The sequence below is a fragment of the Pestalotiopsis fici genome, assembly GCF_000516985.1.
Source record: "Pestalotiopsis fici W106-1 unplaced genomic scaffold PFICI_Scf_2, whole genome shotgun sequence".
In the NCBI taxonomy this organism is placed as follows: Eukaryota; Fungi; Ascomycota; class Sordariomycetes; order Amphisphaeriales; family Sporocadaceae; genus Pestalotiopsis; species Pestalotiopsis fici.
This window is the reverse complement of record NW_006917092.1, coordinates 4124288-4144613: the sequence shown is the minus strand read 5'-3', so window position 1 is coordinate 4144613 and position 20326 is coordinate 4124288. Positions and strand designations below refer to the sequence as shown.

The window sequence follows — 20326 nt, the reverse complement described above, 5'->3', positions numbered from 1 at the left end:
TTATCCCATTCATTCAATTGGCAGCAAGCAGCAGTAGCACTGTCTCGTCTCTCCCGTCTTGTCTCTTTTGCGACAACCTGCGCGCGCACCTCTTCCAAGCCACGTCCATCCGTCGGTCGCCATGGATGAGGAGCCCGCCCGTATTCAGGCCATGGATCGCCCCGGCATCAGGGCCGAGGGCGATCTCCTTCACAATATGCAGCGCGAGGTTGCACGCCTGCTCAACCGCGAGAGCACCAACTTTCCCGGCGCCCAGCCCGTGTCCTTTGCTCGCCGGCATCTAGAGGAGCTTCGCAGAGATGAGTATGTTGTTTTGACGCCTTACTTTGTCTTTTGTTCCGCTGCTATCCACCCCGCCGGCGCGAATCATTCAAGAGCACCGACATGATGTCTACTGGCTTTGTGACCAGTTCTTAAGGCTAATTCGAGCTTCTCTTCTCTCTACAGCTACTACGTCTGCGAAAAGTCCGACGGCATCCGCTACCTGCTCTATCTGACCGACGATGGCAACGGCCAGGAGTTACATTACCTCATCGACCGAAAGAACGACTACTGGTGGGTGAAGAATGCACACTTTCCCACGGTCCAGGGCGAAGGGACCTTTCACCGCGACACCATTCTCGATGGCGAGCTCGTCGTCGACACCATGCCCGATGGCACCCGCGAGCCCGTCTATCTCGTCTTTGATTGCCTTGTCCTCCACGGCCAGTCACTTATGAGTCGAGGCCTACAGAAGCGCTTTGGCTATTTCCATAATGAGGTTTTCAAGCCATACAAGAAGCTTTTCGAAAAGTACCCTCAAGAAAAGGCCTACCAGCCCTTTATTCTCGGCATGAAGGAGCACCAGCTTGCCTACGGTACCGAAATGATGTTCCGCCAAATCATCCCCAACCTGCACCACGGCAACGACGGCCTCATCTTCACCTGCCTGAGCACCGAGTACAAGTACGGTACCGACCCCCACATCCTCAAGTGGAAGCCTGCCGAGGAGAACACGGTCGACTTTCGCTGGAAGTTCCACTTCAACATGGTCCAGCCCGACGAGCAAGATACGGCCGAGGGCGTAACTGAGCCTTACATTGACTACGATGGTGTTCCACGCGTCGAGCTCCTGGTGTTCCACGGCGGTAAGGACGACTACAGACCATTTGGCGAGCTCCACATGACCGAGGACGAGTGGGAGGAGCTCAAAGCCCTTAATGAACCTCTCGATGAGCGCATTGTCGAGGCCTACATGGATGAGCAGCGGCGATGGCGCTTCTATAGATTCCGCGATGACAAGCACAATGGTAATCACGTCAGCGTTGTTAATAGTGTCCTCGAGTCGATCGAGGGCCGTGTCACCAAGGAAGAACTGATCGAAGCAGCGCCGGATATTAGATCAAAGTGGAAGCGTAGAGAGGCCGAGGCAAAGCAGGGTCAGAGAAGATGAGGGAGAAGTGGGAGTGCATTCCTTTAGGGACCGGCGTGCTAGGCGTTTAGGTGTTTCCAGACAAAAGGAACTAGGAAGATATCCGGTATTCGTGCACATTTGTATTTCTTACTGCTTTTTGTTTCACGGGCCACTGGTTTTTGGAATATTGTCCTTTTATAATTCATTGGATACTGTATTCCCGTACAACGACAATAAGCTTGTGCAGGCTGACTTCTTTTCCCTGTGCACTTACTGTATTCTCTTTCATCGCCAGAGAGTGGTCCAAGATGAATTGCTTGGGTGACCGAGTGACAGGGATTTGAACGTGGTTCACTCACGGCAAATGACATTGATCATTAATGGGGGGAATACGATAGCTGTCAACAGCTTCATATGGTAACATGATACCCTTTCAATCCAACACAAAGTATGCTACCTATCCCATTCTGTTCTGGAGGCTATAGAGAGCAGACCTGTAAACATTGCTTTCCCCGACAACTTGGTATACCCATTAACAACCTCATGCCGGAAATTCCGTCAAGACCATTTTGCCTGTTTATTCAAATGCTCTCCAGAACCATCACTGCTTGTTCCAGATAACATCTGCCTTGCCACCAATCCAGATCAAGTGCCCTTACTCAACGCCTAACGATCCTAGGCTCCTCGCCTCGATCGAGTCGATCGAGTGGATGTGGCTGGGGGCGTCGTTGATTTTGCAGCAGCGGCCTTGCTCCTTGACCCACTGGATTTAGCTGTAGCTGTCTTGGCTGGAGGTGAAGGCGCTGGCTTTGTCTTTGCGGAAGATGCAGCGGCAGCAGTTCTTCCGCGACGGCCACTTGAACGTATGGGCAGTGTTTCTTCCTCCGCTACTGGCTCCTCTTCTGCAGGCTCAATCTCCTCATCGGCTGCGGGCTCCTCCTCATCTGGGGAACTGTCCGCTTGAGCTTCCGGCTCAGGTTCAGCTTTATCATCCTCCATCGGCTCCGCTTCTTCCTCAACTTCAGATAGCTCAGATTGGCCGTCACTCTCATCTTCGCCTTCATCCTCGTCATTTTGGACCTTGTTGCCGTCATTGTCATAATACTCCCACTTGGCCACGCCTTCAAGCATGTCCTCATCGTCGTCCGACGAATCCCGCTCGAGGTAAGAAGAGTCTTTCCTAGATCTTCCACTCCGCCGTCGATTGGCTGATTCAGGCGCCGGAGAAGATCTCGCTGGCTTCCGGGACTTTGCTGATTTCGTCTTCACAGCTGGCCTTTTGCCGGCAGGACGATCAGGCTTTGCCGCAGATGTCCTTGGCTGGGCCGTCCTCGCCCGTTTCTGAGCTGGGTGTCCATCGCCACGATCATCGGTGCTTCTGCGCTTCTGTGGGAACAAAATGTCAATACGCGTCCAGGAAGCATGGATCGGATTAGATTTCTGCAATATTCTCACCTTCTTCTTATCCATTGTTTTCAATAGATCGTCGAGTCTCTCTTCAACATCCTCTGGAAGAAATTGTTTTTCTGCTATTTGCTGCGCAGCATCGTGACTTGGCAGAGCAGTATACAAGCCTTTAGGAAGACCAGTCTTGCCAGAGTAAGCTTGGAAGCTCCATCCTTTGCGCTCTTGCCACTTCCTCAAGATAGCCAAGGCTAGGTCACAGAGTACATATAGATTCTCACTCTTTTCAGGTGCAATGCCGTCTCGTGTTTGCTTCACCCGTTCGGCATACTTGAATATCAAAGCAAAGTTCTGTTCCGTGGCCACATTGCTGATATAGTAGATAATGTACCGAGCCGTATCCAGCAGGTCATCGGCTTCTGGGGAGAAGTCGGGATGATGTGCCAGAAGTGACACCAGGCGTCCAAAGATGGCTTCCATGACATTGACGTTGTCCTTGCTATTTTCACGGAAATAGCGAGCCCGCGAACGGATCCACGTCTCTGTCTGTTGCTTGAAGTCTTTGTCAGGCTCAAATGCAGTCAGGAAGATGATGGTGTAGAATCTCGCGGGCAACCTTCTGTTGACTAGGTATTTCTGGAGCTTCTCGATGAAGCCACGGCGAACCCGCGAGCAAGAATCTTGCGTAAGGAGTGCTAGTCTGTTAAAGTCCGAATGCGAGAACAATTCTTCGAAGCGTTTTTCTGTGCACAGCTTTAGCAGAAGCTGACCTGCCAACAGTCGAAGGCGAGACTTGTGGTGTTTGGGTGTGTCCTGCGTCTTGCAGAGTTCACCTTGGTCCTTGATCAAGGTTCGCAAGAGCTTGAACACCGTAGGTGTTACATCCTTGACTTCTTCGGGATCCTTAGTACCACGAAGTCGATTGACAATAAGCTTCAGGGACCAGCACTTGATCAAGCATTCTTCTTCGAGTTCTGCGTCTTCTACCCACTCGGAATCGCTGACCTTGGCTTCGGTGCGTACTTTTTGCAATACCTCTTTCAGTGCCATATCAATGATTTTATCATTGGCATCAGCAGTGACAGTGGAGGCCAAAAGCTCAAGCTGGGCGACACCAGCAATTTTACTCAAGAAGTGCGGCGAGCCATAGCCCCAGTTCTTTGTAACCTTCTGGAGAAGCTCCGTTGCAGATACCAAGCTCTTGTCGTCCTTGCGTGCCATCAAAATATTGACTGCGTACTTTGCTGCTTTTGCCGGCGTGCCATGAAGTGCATAGTTGATAAGCGCCTGGACAAACTTTTTGTCCTGAGGTAGCTCTTCTGGGTACTTTAAAGAATACGACGAGCAGGCCTTGAGGGTCTCCACCGTCCCCGGCTCATTCTCTTTTGAAGCCGTCGGGGCTGCCTCAATGAGATCCTTGCACAGCTGACCAATATGTGCCTTGAAGAGAGCACCACTCGACTTGGAGGCTTCGGAAGTAATCTGCTGCGCTGCTGCACCAAAGCCATCCTTGTCATTCTTCGAGCAGTCAATGAATGTTGGTAGATGGCTCTTGTTGATGATGATGTAAGCAGCTCGATAGAGTAGTGGAAGCATGGTGTCGAGAATATGAGGCTTGTTCGTTCCTTGGATGCGCTTGTTGAATTCTTTCAAGCCACGATGCATCGTCTTGAAATCGCTTTCATGACTGGTAATGAACCGAATCAATGCATAACACCTCCGATCGTTAAGAGTCGCGAAGTTGTACAGGTCGGCTTCCACCTTGACCGCATCTGGAAAGTATGGAACCAAATACTGGATGATCTTCTTCAGATTCTGTTTGACAACGGGTCCATTGGTCTCTGGTAGACCACCGTTGAAAGCTTCACACTGCTTGACAAACCCTTGGAGGAGCTTGGCAAATTGTGGTTGTTGCTGCTGTACAGCGAAAAATGCCCTTGTCGATTTCTCGTCGAGGCTTTTCACAAGTAGTAGGATGCGCTCAGCCCGTATTCGGTCTGGATCATAAGATCCATCGCCATTGGCTTGGGACTGAGAGTTGCCTGACTGCTTTGGCTTTGGGGGGGGATAGGACAATGGGACCAAACATTCGAACGTCACTCTCTCCAGTAGTATGTTTAGCTCAAGGTCATTGGCGTAGAATGTGCTGAAAATGTGGGTGGGGATAGCGCCCAATGCAGAGGTGACAGCATCATTTCCAGCCATCAGCTCACCGCTGGCGACAGCCCACAGCTTGGCCAAGAGAGCCATGGCCGCAACCCGGATAGGCGCACGACGATCGCGACAGCGATCAGACAAGTTGGCAAGAATTGTGCCATTCCTATCAACACCGCCATCTAAAGCCAGCTTTGTGACAATATCGCGGAAGCGGAAAACTTCAATGGCTTTAACGGCAGCAAGTCTAACTTTTTCGTCGGCATCGTTCAGTCTATCCTTGAGGCCATCAACGAAAGTCTGTTCGTCTTCGCGACTCAGTCCAATGCCACCTGCTGATGTAGAGACAATGTAACCAGCCGCGGTCGTCCATGCTGCACGAATTAGAGGGGACTTGTCATTCCTTCTGCTGACAAAGTTGTGAAAGACTTGAGTATGGGTTTGTGCAAAAGAGAGTGGCGAGAGGGGTGTAGTCAGTATGCTGTCAAAGTCTGTTTGATCTTGAGTATCGTCGCCAATCTTGACAGGAGGATAGGCAGCTGGATCGAGTACCGGGGGTGGGGGTGGTCCTGCGGCGCCAATACCGGAGATCATATCTCCTAGAGTCTCGGTAGCAAGCAGTCGTAATTGAACATTATCAGCGGAGAGCTCCGCGTCCACTTGCGGCACAACATTCTGCAATACTGTTGGCGCAGCTCGCCACAACTCGCGAAGCAGTTGATGTGCTTTCCTCAATTCTTTGAAATCTGATTCGGAAGGTCCCGCTGTAGCTTCGTCATTGTCCGAGTCGTCATCTCGCTGGCCGTTTGCATGTACACTCTTGCCAGAAATATCCATGATCACGTCACTGAAGTACTGGCTCACATATCGTGCCATTTTCTCCGGGCAATGGTTACAGACTGTCTTGGCCATCACATACGCCTCAGGCTCTTCCTTGGGCAACAGGGTGGTTTGATTGCCGTTGGCATCGGGGCGGGCCCGGGAGCCTCCAGGAGGTGCGGCACGAAGGAATTGGGCCATAATGACATCCAATACAGAAGGTGGCAGGGTAGGGCCTTCTTCGAGCAGAGTGACCAGGATATCCGTCATGTGGAATTCAACGTCTTTGGCAACTTGCTCCCCGGAATTGGACTTGGAAGAGCCAGATATGCCATCGAAGAAGGATGAAAACAGGTGCAAGAGTAAATCTTCAGCGTTGGAAAGCTCATTAATGAGCAGGATGCTCTTGACCTCGGCGAGTGAAGTAAGGACATATTTGTGCTGTGTATTGTAGGTGTGTGTCGGGTCCCATAAGCTTGGTAGAATGGTCTTTACAAATAGACCAAATATTTCCTAGAAAGAACGAATCAGACAAGAGGCATTCATCGTGACAGTAACACCCATGCCAACTTACTTTGAGTTGTGATGGCGTAAAGGGCGCGTCCGGAGCGCACAATTTCAAAACGTCAACCAGGCAAGATGCAGCATATGCCTTGACACCGCCTTCCTTGTGGGCCAGCAAATTGTGTGAAGCGAGCTCCTTTGCGACCTTGGTCAATGAGTCCTTGTCGACAGTGTCCTGATCCAGCTCCACCAGCTCCTTGGAGAGCTTCTCCAGTCGACTTAGAAGCGTGCCGGTGGGTATTGGCTTGCCCGCGCGCCATGACAGCGGCTCATCGAATTGCAAAGCGACCAATTCCTCGTCCATTTCTTGATCTTCGTCCTCGGCCGGTTCGTCCCTGGTTCGGGCCATGGTGACGTCTTTGGGGGCGGAAGGCGGACAATGAGACGAAGAGTGTGGGATGGTCCAGAATTGGCCGTGTTTCAAGTGTAGGTCGGGACTGGTCGTCGGAAACCCCACGTGTGATCCCGAAGCCCTTTTGACTGGCGAGGCGATAGCAGGTGGATCTGAGTCGTCGAGGTTCTAGATGAAGGCAACGACGTTGTGCGGGCGCGCGTTGCCAGCTCGCCTCTGCGCTCCGGTCGGTACCTGCCCTAGACAGCGTCGCAAGCTAGCCCACGGACGGAGGTAAAAATAACAGATCTGACAGCTTCGCACACAGGCTGGGGATGGGGTGTGCAGAGAGACAGGCGTGAGACAAAGAGGATTGTCGGGCGCAATTGGATATAGCTGGCGGTGATGCGATGCCGCAGAGTCGAGTGGGATGATGAGTCTGTGTGTGAGGATTCTGGCTGCTGGTTGCACCATTTGGACCTGGGACGCGACTTTGGCCGCCTCGAGCGCTTGCCAATGGGGAAGGCGCGTTGCTACCTACGCGCCCGACCCCGCCCGTGGTTCTAGTGCATTGCGAACCGTGGCCCAAGCTCCTTGCTCTTCCGTTGCCCTCCTTCCTCCTTTGCCTCATGGCCCGTCCGGATGTAGATTGAAAGACTATACACTTGGCCTATAGCAGCTCCGGTCTTATAGATCGACTCGCCCGCCTCCCCCCTCGACGGCGACAACAGATGCGATCGGCGCACCCTGCAATGCTCGCGGCCAGAGCCAGAGCACGTCAGAGCTGGCAAGCAGCCTGGCCTGGGGCCACCGACCCCATCTCATCTTGTCGATAAGCAAAAAAAAAAAAAAAAAAAAAGGACCTTGGCACTCGCTTGTCAATCGCTCCAAGTCTTCGCTTCGCTGCCTGTTTCGCCCTTTGCAGCGGCCATGACTTTGTTTCTGGAAGTTGTCAATACCCTGGGCAGTCCTCAACTTTAGTGTTTTTAACCTTGAATCAACTCTATCTTGCATCCCTGTCTCCACTAAAAAGCTGCGAGCCGAGCAAGATACCGGCATAACTTAATATCGTCTGACCTTACACTAGGTATAGGGAGTAGTCTCGCTGCCCTTGCAACAGGCGTCCTTTGGCTGGGGAAGTCTGGATACTTTCTCCCATCATGGTCGGTGCTTCTGCCCTTGTCCGCCTCGCTAAGCGGGGTGGGTGGGCTACTCTAGATACCTCCGCCTTTGCAGCAAAGCGACTATATCTGGCCTCACTGCGGTGCTATAGTGCTCGACATACTAGGGTCGAGTGACGTGTGGGACCTGAAAGCGCCTCATTGCTGGATCTTCCATCCTCAGCGTCGCATTCTATTACCCGCCCAAGTCTCTTTGCATGTGAGCACATCGAACAACGTCGCAATTGCTACAGAATAACGAGGCTGATGGACATGTATTTGCGTTTCAACTCTGGAAATGCAATTGTCTTCCAACTGATGCCAGATGACGGAAGACTATGAAAAACATGACAGCTCTCCGGTTCTGGAAGTTAGCTACGGCATTTCCCCTGCATCACAGCACCTGGGGTGACACCCATAGTGGCAATGAGTACGCGTCCACAACCCTTCGCCTGCCTATCGGGGATATTAAGCGGTAGTTTATAGTGAAAATCATATAGATCGTCCTGTGTAAACTTTAAACTTGGTAGTTCCACCCATGTCAACAGTATTGGGCATTTGAATATCGTCAACTTCATAATCGATATATAACCTGCTCGATATTCACACTTGTATTACTCCTCTTCTTTTTCAACCAACAACGCACACACAGCTTGGACTCACTTTCTTTCAAGACACTCACTAATTGAAAAGATGAGATACACAATTCTCACTCTCGCCCTGGCGGCGTTCGTTGCTGCTGCCCCGGTTGCTCAGGAGCCCGCTCCCCCGGCTCCGGCGCCCAGTGACGTGAGTGGACCTCGGAGCAGATGAAGCACTTCGGAAGAGCATCACCGCTCATGACCACATAAGAAACTTGCTAACTATTCACACAGCCGGCTCCCCCACCCCCGGCTCCGATCCCTTCTGAGCCTCCGTTCCCCTTCCCTCCCTTCCCTTCCGAGCCTCCATTCCCAGTCCCTCCCTTCCCTTCGGCTCCTCCATTCCCCCCATTCCCTTCTCCCCCGGCTCCCCCGAAGGAGCGCCGCCAGGAGCCTCCATTCCCCTCCGAGGTAAGTCGTCCTTGTTCTGTCTACTCTGTCTTGAGTGTTGCTTGCGCATGACTAGCAGCCTCATAGGGTGCGAGCATTATCAAGTACTGACTTATAATACACAGCCACCTTTCCCATTCCCCCCCGGCCCCAAGCCTTCTGGCCCGTAAGTCTAATGATCTTTATTTTCATTGCTCTCCTATGTAGCACTATTGGGTTCAATAAAGTGAAGTGGAATGCTGACAATTTCTATCCGATAGTCCCGGCCCTAAGCGTACGTTTATGCCCATCTGAGACGCAAGCAACTAAAATCATGGCTAACATTATCTTGTGTTTACAGCCACTGGAAAGCGTAAGCATTCTTGATTCCAACCTATGTGTATAGCATCAGACTAACCAATTATCATGCACAGCCCCGGGTCCCCCGCCCAGCGGTTTCCCTCTCCCTCCTCGCCAGGAGCCTTCTCTTCCTCCGTTCCCACCAGGACCCAAGCCATCCGGTCCTCCTGGCCCCAAGCGTATGTAATCAAGGACGGACTGCAGTTAGAGATATATACTAATCTTGATTATTGTTAATAGCCACCGGCAAGCCACCTGGACCTAAGCCCACTGGCAAGCCTCTTCCTCCTCGCCAGGAGCCTTCTCTCCCTTCCCTCCCCCGGGCCCTAAGCCTTCGGGTCCTCCCGGCCCCAAGCGTAAGCAATTGATATCCTCTCGAGATTGTATTTTGCGGCTAATTATTGGACCATGAATAGCCACTGGAAAGCCCCCTGGTCCTAAGCCCACCGGCAAGCCCCTCCCTCCTCGCCAGGAGCCAAGCTTTCCTCCATTCCCCCCAGGACCCAAGCGTGAGTAGACATATGCCACGCAAAATCCTTGCAGCTACTGACATCTGTATAAGCCTCTGGCAAGCCCCCGGGACCCAAGCCCACTGGCAAGCCCCCCGGACCTAAGCCCACTGGTGCTCCCCCTCCCTCCTCCCCAGTAAATATGAGGAGTCGATTGGCAAGAGATGAATGCCCATGAAGCGACACTTCAATGTGTACTTTGGGGGCGGTAGGTGGACACGCCATGAACAACCAGACCTGCATTTCCCGGCACTGGAAAGAGAAAAATGGAATAACAAGAAGAGGGTTCCACTTGCATATGTCTTAGGGCCAGCGGGAAGAATGGGGAAAAGGATCAGAATCGCGAGCTTCGATTACGCAAGTGTCATTATCGAAAGGGGAACGACTCTCTTCAGCTGTGTGTACGAGTCGCTCTTTTTCTTCTCCTTTCCAACGAAATCCAACACTTGTACAACACGCCATTTCTATACATCTGTTGCAGCCTTCTATTCTTCGACTATCGACATAGAAATGTTGGTTCTTGTACATAGTCACTTCTTTTACCAATGTCCAGCAAGTCATTCTTTTGACAATGGCATACATCGTCGGTACCCTTTTCAGCTAGGCAGAAGTAGAATATACGGGATTTGAATTTTTTTGTTGCTTGGAAGTCTACTGTTTTTTTTTTCCTTCTTTTTTTTCGGGGGCTTCCTCAGCCTGTTTCGACCCACGAGTTCATCTTGGGTGACATTCGGTGCTTGCTTATAATATTACTTGCATCATTTGTGGACAGTTGCTAAACACCGGTCGACCCTTGCATACATACCTAGCCGATGTAACCGTGGTAGACATCTGATCGACTCATCTCTCAGCGTTGCAATGGTGAGCCGCTCGCCTGCGGAGATGCATTAGCTTTAGCCATACAGATGGGTTCAATAGACTTCCTTCCTTTTTGGTTTCGGTGGGCCATGACCACAGCCATTTTTAGTACGAGAAATGTACCCGAGTGCGATATTGTCATTCCCATGAATATGTGCCATGTTGAACTCTGCAGCGTTGCCTGTGAAGGGAGAGAGGGATGGAGGAACTCCAATAATGACTGCTTTGCGTGCGATGCAGACGCGGGCAGCTAGAAACCTCGTGCATTTGATACCCAATTTTCTTTCTCTCTCTTAGTATCGAGCACAGTCAAGATGGTGGTCCTACTTCAATGATAGCGTGTTGTCATTGATGGTCTGCTACAACGTTTTTCTCTGGGGTTCAAATCGATTGGTGTTCCCCCTTTTTTGCCCCTTTTCTTGGTAGATGGTGTCTTGTCCTCAACTAATTTGTGAGTGCAACTCGAAGAAAGGTAGTAAAAAATTGCAAAAGGACATCTCATGCTTGTAAGACATGAGACCGGAAAATCAGACGGTATCCTAACAGGGTTCACACCAGCTGAAAGAAGGGAATGTGGTGTTTTTTCCTGGCCAACAAACTCGACAGTGTCAACGAAGTTGTCAACCCTACCGCAGAGGGTAGGCATGAACCACTGAGCCATCTGACCGGAGTCAAACGGCTTCGTAGCTGGTTGGCAACAAAACGGTTTGATTGAAGCTATCTACTCTTCTTGAGTGCTAGAATGCAAACGCCCGCCATTCCTCTGTGATTTTCCTCCTCATTTTGGAGTACATTCAATCTAACAACCAAGGAGATGCTCTTGGTACCGTGCGTGTCATCAAGTGGCACTACGGTTGACAGGACACGACATACATAGGCTGGAAGCAGCACTTCGGTTCGGTGTCTACCAACTACAATTCAAGAATTGCAAATCAAGTAGCTTTGGTGTCTCTGAATGGTTTACAGCAAGAGTTGCTTCAGAATATGAGGTTCTGACAAGTCCAAGCCGCAGTCTTGCCAGAGGAGCTTTCACATGTGCGTTCTTCAAATTACCTAGTGACATCCATTTATTTGGACAGTCAAAGCTGTGAAGAGTCAAAGCTCGCATGCACGTAGTGATTAGACGCAGCTAGCAAGGTGCAATCAACTATTTTGAACAGGAACATGATTTTAAATTTGCACAGATGAACGCGAGCAAAGCGGTGGTCTGCGGAAATGTTCCATATTCTCAGCTGATTTACACCGAGAAGGATGACGTCAACGTGATACCTTGGTATAAATTCCTAGTAAGGCATTGAGTTCAATGCAAGTACAGCTATAAGAAGAAGAAAAGATGTCAGTGCTGCCGATACTATTGAATACTAAAATATCCCGAGCAGCATTAGGTGCGGACCTGAGATGTGAAGCACTCTTGACGCGCTGTTTTACTCTCATAGAAAATAAATAGATAAATGGCGTTTGCAAACGCGTCAAGTCCAGACGCGTTTCCGAGCTTGAAGCTGATTCCGTTTGCCTGAGGACACTGCGAAAATTGAGGCTCTGTTGAGTCTAAACAAGTAGTGGCCAAGCAGCGCTTTTCCACCTCAACACAAAACAACACCACCCAGTACAATTCCCTCAAACACTCACTTCTGTTCCAACCACTCTCTTTGCATTCAACCTTGATCATTCATTCTCTTCTTTTCGCGCAGTTGCGCCAGTAGTTGCCGATATTCCTTCCTTCCTTTCCCCTGCAGTTGCCAACATACCCCCTCCCTCTGGCTTCTGCTTTCACACATTCACTTGCAATTCTAGTACGAGTAGTTCGCCTTGAACCTGTCGGTGTTTTTCTCTTCGGTGAGTATTCTCGGCAGTCTTTTTCAATTTTCTAAGCTTCGTTGCGCGTTTCAAGCCAAATTGACGCGTCGCGTGACTGGACGCCTCAAAGTCCAACTTCTCTTACAACCTTCCTGCGCAACTCCCCCACCGTCCAATCAACAACAACCAACACCACAACCCACCCACAGTCACTCACTTCCCAGCACATCCAGTACAGTTGCGAATTAATTTAATCGCAACTAATTTTTCGTTCAATACTGAATTGCTTCCCATCCCAATAGTTTCAACAGGCAGGAAAGGGTTAGCAATGCCTGCATTCTTCGCCAAGCGCGGCACCACCATGCCACCCAACATCCGCGACGATCGCTCCGAAGTTGACAGCGACGCTTCGACTCTCAAGATGGACGTTGGATCTAGTGCCAATGGCAACTCAAAGGGCATGAGTAAGTCTCACTTCATTCAAATTCTTCGAAAAGTTGGTTGAGCACCCCTCTAACGTGTGAGATAGAGCGTGGCCGCCTCTCTGTCATTCTTTGCGTTGTCCTTGTCGTGATCCTTGTTGGTGTCGGTCTGGTTGCTGGTGTTTGCTACGGCGACCACTTGCGTAAGTTTTCAAATATCAATACGAAAATAACCCCTGAAAGCAAGACTCACCACAGTTGTAGGTTCTATGGACAAGATGACCGACCTGGTTACTGGCGCCAACCTTCAGAGTTCCTCGACCAGCACCATCATCAATTCTGGTGACGGCCTTCAGAAGCGACAGCTCTATACCTATGGTGGTCACAGCCTTTCCAATGTCACCACGTCCACTGCTCATCCCACCGTCTTTAGTGCTACCGGTACTGCTGTCGAGAACAGCTCCATCACTAATTCGCAGTATATTACTGGTACCGAGACCGAGACTGGCATCTTCACCACAGTCTCGTCTTTGCAATCTGCTCATCAGTCTGCCATCACTCGTACCATGACTAGTGAGACCAACCTGACTGTGACCTCCTCTACCCAGACCGTCGGTTCTACCACTTACCTCACTGAGACTGCCTCGTCGGCATCCTTGACCACCGGGTCCACAACTCAGAAAGGAGCCTCGGCTTCTACCACAACCTCGAATGGATATGTTTCAACTGTCACCAGGTCTACGGACTCTCTGATCACGAACACCATTCTCGTTACTGTTGCTCCATATCCAGTCACTACTAATGGCACTGTTCCGGTGGCTGCTGTTTCTGGACCCTCTGCCACTTTGACTTCTGGCTCTGGCGGAAATCTGACCATGACTTCTACAATGATCCGTTCTGGAACCATCTTTGTCACGATCACAACTGCTGTTGGTGGAAATTCTTCATGCACCGAGTACGAAGCCTCCACTCTTTACAGGTAAATACTGCATGTCCCCATTCATTGCTTGACTATGCAGCTAACCCCTTTCAAGTAATGATGCTGTGTCTGCTACCATGACAACTTCCACCAGCGAGTTGTCATCCACTAGCCAGCCATCCACAGGTGTTTCACCTACTCCCGCCAGTGGCTCGACTACGCCCAGTGCAGATTTTTCTACCTCAACTGATACCTGCACCGATGTTGAGTCTTCGACAATAATCCCCAGACCTACCTCAAGCGACACTGAAATTGTTCATATCACTTTGACTCAAACTGTTTATGCTTATGGCTCTACCACCACCCCCACTGGTGTGTTGACAACCAGCACCAAGCACTCGGCCCACGGTTTGGTCACTCCTGTTGGGGATCCCACCACTACCTCTGGTACTACTACCATTGTTTCGACTACGGTTCGCACATCTACAATGACTGTAGGAGTAAAGTCTTCAACCACTGTCACGGATAGCTGCACCCCTGCTCCTACCGTCACTGTCACTGCCACTGTTGTCCAGACAGTGACTGCCATCACTTCGAATGATGCTATCTCTGCAAAGGAAGTCCCAGCAAGCGAGACTGGTCAATCATCTACGGTACCTGAAATCTCGATTTCTCCCAACACTACTGTAACTCTTACTAACCCTGGCCACAAGAAGACTATGACTGTGACCACCAATGTTCTGTCGACGAGCTCGATGAACGTCACCTCTCACACAACACCCGGCGCGAGCTCCAGCAGCAGCAAAATGTCTCACCACGTCTCTGATGTCAGTTCTTACTCGAGATTCGTCACGAGCAACGGTACCTTCCACACTGTTGGTTTGAACGGCACTGGTATGACCACCAGCATGACGGGCACGGCTGGCACCACGCTCTACAGTACCCAGACCGTCATGGCCAACCATACAGGTGCTGCCATTCCCAGTCGCCCAGTTTCTGCTGGTGCCAGGCGCATGGCCGGCCCCATGGGCGGCGGTGATGGTCAAGGCTCGTCAAATCCTCCTGTCGCCACAGGTGGATGCGTCATGATGCTTGTCGCCATCCTTGCTCTTCTTACAGCCTAAGCACTCGCTGTCATCGTTTTCCGTCGATGCAGACGGAGCTGGCAGCCTGATATGGGGAATTGGCCTCTTCCTCCAAGCTGCTACGTTCCCATGGAGTTTCCAACCGCAGAGCTGAGATGAAAAAGAAGTTCTTGCCTTCGAGAGCATTGCATGTAATGGTGTTGTTTTGCTATGATTTGACATTTTCCAGGCGTGGCGCGAGTCAACGGGCTTTTGATGGTAACCTATTCCATTGCGTTCTTTCGTTCATTCCTGTATGACTTCTCGGCCCCTCCTTTGCCGTTCCTGCGTATACTACCTAGGATAGATCGCCATTGATGGTATCCGTAATAAAGTTCTCCGCATGCCAATTTCAGTGTACTATATGATCAAATTGTCGTGTATGCTGCACAAAGAGTCAAGATTGGCGACTGCTTCGTCAAAACTGATTAGATTGAGAATTGGCGATTTGCCTCGGAAGCGATAATTGAGACGCCCACGCTAGCTTTTCTGCATTCAGAATGCGGCGATTTGAGAGAAAGGAGACATGCTCACGATGCAAAGAGGAACCGGTATGAATTATGACAAAAATGCGCTTGTCTTTTTTCGGCATAGACAGTCTCATAAAGGCCCAGAAAAAGGATGAGCTGACGGAGGCGGAGGCGGAGGGAAATTGCACCGTCCGTCTCCGTTGGAGCCGGAGACTTTTGTCTAGTAGCATTATGTCCGTACCTCTTGGGCTACACTCAAGACCGATTACCAACTACCTTGCGGAAATCATCTCCTTCGGACCGTGGACATGATTCTTTTCCTACTTCATTCATTCCCCGGCGGCGAGAATCGCATCTTTGGAGCGTTCATTTCCAGTGCTTGTTGTGTTTAGAGCAGAGTATAACTTTGCATTTACCCCAAATGGCTGAGCTACTGAAAAAGACGGGACCTCGAGCTTGCACAACATGTGCCAAAGCCAAAGCGAGATGCGTGTCGGTTTCTACAACGTCTTTAAAATGTGAAAGGCAAGTTCAGACCACAATATTTTGATCGCAAGATTCCGTTTTTCTTCTCGTTTTTTCCCCCTTGCATCAACTTGGACCAACCCATAATATTGCCTCTGCATGGTCTGAAAGTGGGTTGAAATGTGACCCTGAGAGACCACAACTTACAGCACGTATGCGAAGGGAGTTTCTTACTCTCAAATGCTTGCATCAACACTTGTTATTACTGCTCATAACACAGAAGCTGACCATACCCAAAGATGTGACCGTTTAAAGAAGCCATGTTCACAGGTCAGTAATTGCTGTTGTCTCTTCCCCTATCGGTATGTCTTGAGAGTAGGATTTAGGGACAGCCTTGCTGCGTTCAAGCTTGTGTGGTTTTGCTCTTAACAGCGGCTCGCTACGATCTGGAAATAGCGATTACTGACATCTATTGTTGAGTAGCAAACTCCGGCTCCGCCTAGACCGAAGAGAGCGCAAAGAGCTACAAGAGTTGCGCAGCTAGAACAAAAATTGAGCGATCTCACGGCACAAGTGCAGGCTTCAAATGGCTCGCCAAAGCGCCTGAATGAAACTATCGACAGTGAAAGAAAAAAGCCACGCATGCCTTCGTTTGATTTCTTGTTTCCTGGCGAAAAGGTCAATGACGGCGCAGCTATGGATAGCACAAGACAGCAGCATTCTCCGCCAGCCTCCAGTGCCAGTAGCCCGCCTCAAACTCAGGGTTTGGTGTCTTGGCCCGAGGGTGAAGAAGCTGAGAAAATGCTCAGCAGGTATCGCAGGGTTCAGATGCATATATTCCCCTTTGTGATCATCCCATCGGATACAACCTCAGCTTCGCTTCGGCTGGAGCGCCCATTCACTTGGAAGGCGCTCATGCTTCAGTGTTGCTCCAATGACGGACATCGCCAGCATGTGCTCGGCAAGGAACTATTGCAGGAATTCAGCGAAGCTCTATTGACTCGGCCAAGGAAAAGCTTGGATCTACTTCAGGGCTTGATCTTGTTCGTGGCGTGGTAAGGCAGTTTCCTTTGCATAATCAATGCGCGAATGTGTTATTCGACCTCGAGCTGACGAATCCCCTAGGCATCACGCGGGTCTGACAAGCTTCCAGGCTACCAATCTGCTAGGTTTGACGCGTTCGCTTTGCTTGAGTTTAGGCATTCATGAGGGCCAAGTGAGAGAACTAGAGACGGATCTCGGTCCCTTGTGTCTAGAAAAATTGAGAGCATTTGCCGGCACATACTATCTCATCACTTCGTATGATCAACATCATTAATTTCATACAGAGCTTTACTAACCTAATATTAGCTTCTACACTACGAGCAAGAGAACGGACGCATTCATGAACACCACATATCTTGATTCACTCTGTCGTGTGTTGGAGGACAAGGCCCTGTGCCCAACCGACAAGCTGGTTGCATATATGGTCAAAGTTCAGCAACTGGCGCAGAATATCTCCCTCACCCTATCAAGTAGCACGACCTCGCAGCTCTTCCTCCTACCCATGGTCATGGTTGTGAAAAGTCTCCAGTCGCAAATTGAGAGCTTCAAAACAAACATACCAGTAGATTTGAGAGACAACGGTAAGCCTGAAAATGAACTACATGGCATCATCACTGTTCTAACCGTCCCAAAGTCGTCCTGGCGTCGCATCTGTATACTGCCGAGACTCTGCTATACGAAGTTGGCCTCCAAGACGTCAGTGTCGAGCTCGGTGGGCTTCAGGGCACAGACCGTTTGGAGGTGCTGTGGTCGTTGTTCACGTCTCTGAAGGCATTCCTTTCACTTCGATTCGACCCATCGGGCAAGAAATGCCATGGATTTCCGTGCATTTCTTCAGTCGACTTCATGTATAATTTTCTCACTTGTCTCAAGCTCATTACCTTGCAAGCTCCAGGCTGGGATCTTGCTCGAATTCGCCGTGAACTAGCACTCCCTGACCTGGCAGACCAGCAGATACAAGAGCTCGAGAGATTGATACACCTTCGCAAGAGAGGCAACAATGAAGACATGCAAACAAGTCGACCCAGCCAAGACCCTTTGCAAAGGTTGGCGACGACCTTGAAAAACATATCTGCTGTCCTTCGTGCCATGCCAGGTCAGTACCCCCAACATTTCTCGTCCACATAAGATTGGATGCACTTGACTGACCACTTCTCATGAGATAGAACCCGGCCCGATGACACCCCTCGTGCAGAATGAGACAGAGTCAAACGATGAAGATGCAGATCTCCTCGACCTGGATTTTGTCTCAACGCTCGTCCCCGACGCTTGGTCGGGATTCTGGGCGCCTGAAGATCAAAATGGCGACTGGAACGCTGAAACACCGCTGCTCGGTCTGTCTTCAGAATAGTCACAGCTAGCGTTGTCGGAGCTTTTGTAGGTCCTTGAGCGTGCTCTTGGACAGATTATGAGTCACGAGCATAGTCATGTTCTATTACAGTCCCTCCCGGCAGTCTGCAATTCGGATGTTGCAATGCAAGGGAGGACATGAAAAATAAGAGGGGCTCGGTTGTTCTTCAAAGAGAAGTTCATGGCACGTTAGTAGTGGATTTGGGCCAACTTACAATATGACTGGCGGACCTAGGTATACTCCACCCATCCTGATTCACAATGCATAAGGAGGCTCTTGAACCATGCAGAAGTTTGACGATCCAGTCTGACGTGCATGTTGACAGGTGGCTAAAGGTATGTAGCTTAGGCTAGGTACCTGTAGGCAATCAAGCTTAAAGATTGAATGCCGGCGGAGAGAAAAAGGTCATGATGGGTGGGTGGGTGGTGGGTAAGATAGCTCTGGTAGAGGTGACGTGACCCCCATACAAATCTAGAATGTGCAACTGATATCGGCGATGAACCCCCCACCCCTCGTTCCCCAGCATTCCCGTCCCGCTTTGCCCCGCGCCAGCCAGCCAGAACCAGCTGGTCTCGAGCTGCGACATCAACCTCGCCCCGATCCGAAGAACGGCGACCATCCAAATTCCAGTAGCTGCTCCATTTGCTGGTCAGTGTACACGACATTTATATATATGTTGAAATCTCTATGTTTGTAACAAGAATCCGGGCTGAGCTCATCTTCGCTGCGTCGACCGTACCAAGGACACATCTGCGCCCGTTGCTGAGACCGAGGTTATTCTCCACCATGGCCGACAAACAGGGCACTCCGCAACGCCGCCTTCGTGAGTATCCCGTCCAAAATCGAACATCGGCCAGTACCGTTGCACTACGCTGACTGTCCGAGAAGAGAGGCCGGCTATCTTGTAAGTCATGGCCGGATGTAGTACATTTTGGATTACTGACACACGCTCATCAGCGTTTGTGACATGCAAGTAAGTAAGCCACCCAGGGACATGTCTCGGGAGCATGCGAGACAAATACATGCCGCCCCCCGCTCCCCTTCCCCCAAAGACTCGAAACCCGAGCCATTGTGATCCCAAACTATTTCTCATGACATTCATCCCATCAGGACAAGTTTCGCAAGGCTATCTGGAACTTTGACAAGATGTAAATATGACCCATTACTCGATATAATGACGGCAGGTCCCGGACTGACACGAGACAGCGTCTTGACTTCCAAGAAAGTGCTTCGCGTTGCTGAAGTCTTGCAAATTCCAGTCTATGTGACGACGCAGAGCAGAGCCAAGCTCGGCGACACAGTATCAGAGCTGAAGCCATTGGTGGGAAAGGCCGTCGCCAACGTGGACAAGACGTGCTTTAGCATGTGGATCCCAGAACTGAGCCAACACTTCAAGACCTCTGCCCCGTCCGAGGTTGTCATTGTCGGTATCGAGAGTCACATTTGCGTGACCCAGACGACGCTGGATCTTTTGGCCAACGGTCACAAGGTCTACGTCCTGGCCGACGGCGTCAGCAGCTGCAACAAGGAGGAGATTCCGGTTGCCCTAGACCGACTGCGCAACGAAGGCGCCATTGTCACCACTAGCGAGAGTTGGATGTATGAATGCATTGGAGACGCGGGCATTACCGAGTTCAGGGATATTATAAAATTGGTCAAGGAGACAAGTGACGACACGAAGGAGACTCTTGGTGCTCTACTTAGTAGAATCTAAGAGAGCCAATCGGTGCAGGCTGTGCTTGCTGCACTATCGAATGTCTGGCGTCTGGAAAGCCAACAAGATTCAGGCTATACAGTCCGGGCACCGGTCCAACTTGTGTACAATACTTGCACGCGCTGTTAGAATAGACTGGGCAAATAAACCCTTTCCCGCGGTGGAACGAATGTGTAGAATTGCCAGCATTTCTCCAAGAAATTGTCGGTGGAAGTAAATGCTAGCAACCGTGATAACTTTCACAGCGAACAAATCGAACTAGTACCTGTTTTCATCACAACTGATATTGTCCACCGCAATCGCGCCGCTTTTCTATGTAAAGTAAATTTGAATGTCATTGGTCGGACCGGGATCGGCTTGGTGCTTCTCAAATTGTGATTCGGAGCCTCGCCACCGAAGTTTCGGCCCAAATGGTTGGGTTGGAGTTCAATGATCCTGGCAGCAAAGCACATGGCCAT

The 20326-nt window shown here is 50.5% G+C and overlaps 5 protein-coding genes across 5 annotated transcripts; 4 read left to right on the top strand and 1 right to left on the bottom strand.

The window, feature by feature from the left end:
- Positions 1-121: 121 nt before the first annotated feature.
- Positions 122-1432, top strand: PFICI_03431 (uncharacterized protein; the record flags this gene model as incomplete). The annotated part of the gene is made up of 2 exons (XM_007832012.1): positions 122-303; positions 448-1432. 2 exons carry the CDS (start codon positions 122-124, stop codon positions 1430-1432), a joined length of 1167 nt encoding a protein of 388 aa, XP_007830203.1.
- A 636-nt stretch (positions 1433-2068) lies between these two features.
- PFICI_03430 (uncharacterized protein) lies at positions 2069-6683 on the bottom strand (the record flags this gene model as incomplete). The annotated part of the gene is made up of 3 exons (XM_007832011.1): positions 2069-2779; positions 2849-6283; positions 6345-6683. 3 exons carry the CDS (start codon positions 6681-6683, stop codon positions 2069-2071), a joined length of 4485 nt encoding a protein of 1494 aa, XP_007830202.1.
- Positions 6684-13059: 6376 nt separating this feature from the next.
- PFICI_03429 (uncharacterized protein) lies at positions 13060-14824 on the top strand (the record flags this gene model as incomplete). The annotated part of the gene is made up of 2 exons (XM_007832010.1): positions 13060-13760; positions 13816-14824. 2 exons carry the CDS (start codon positions 13060-13062, stop codon positions 14822-14824), a joined length of 1710 nt encoding a protein of 569 aa, XP_007830201.1.
- Positions 14825-16455: 1631 nt separating this feature from the next.
- Positions 16456-18154, top strand: PFICI_03428 (uncharacterized protein; the record flags this gene model as incomplete). The annotated part of the gene is made up of 5 exons (XM_007832009.1): positions 16456-16814; positions 16885-17058; positions 17110-17384; positions 17438-17899; positions 17970-18154. The coding sequence occupies 5 exons, from the start codon at positions 16456-16458 to the stop codon at positions 18152-18154; spliced, it is 1455 nt and encodes a 484-aa protein (XP_007830200.1).
- Positions 18155-19328: 1174 nt separating this feature from the next.
- On the top strand, positions 19329-19868 carry PFICI_03427 (uncharacterized protein; the record flags this gene model as incomplete). Its single annotated transcript, XM_007832008.1, has 1 exon — positions 19329-19868. The coding sequence occupies one exon, from the start codon at positions 19329-19331 to the stop codon at positions 19866-19868; it is 540 nt and encodes a 179-aa protein (XP_007830199.1).
- Between the last annotated feature and the right edge of the window lie 458 nt (positions 19869-20326).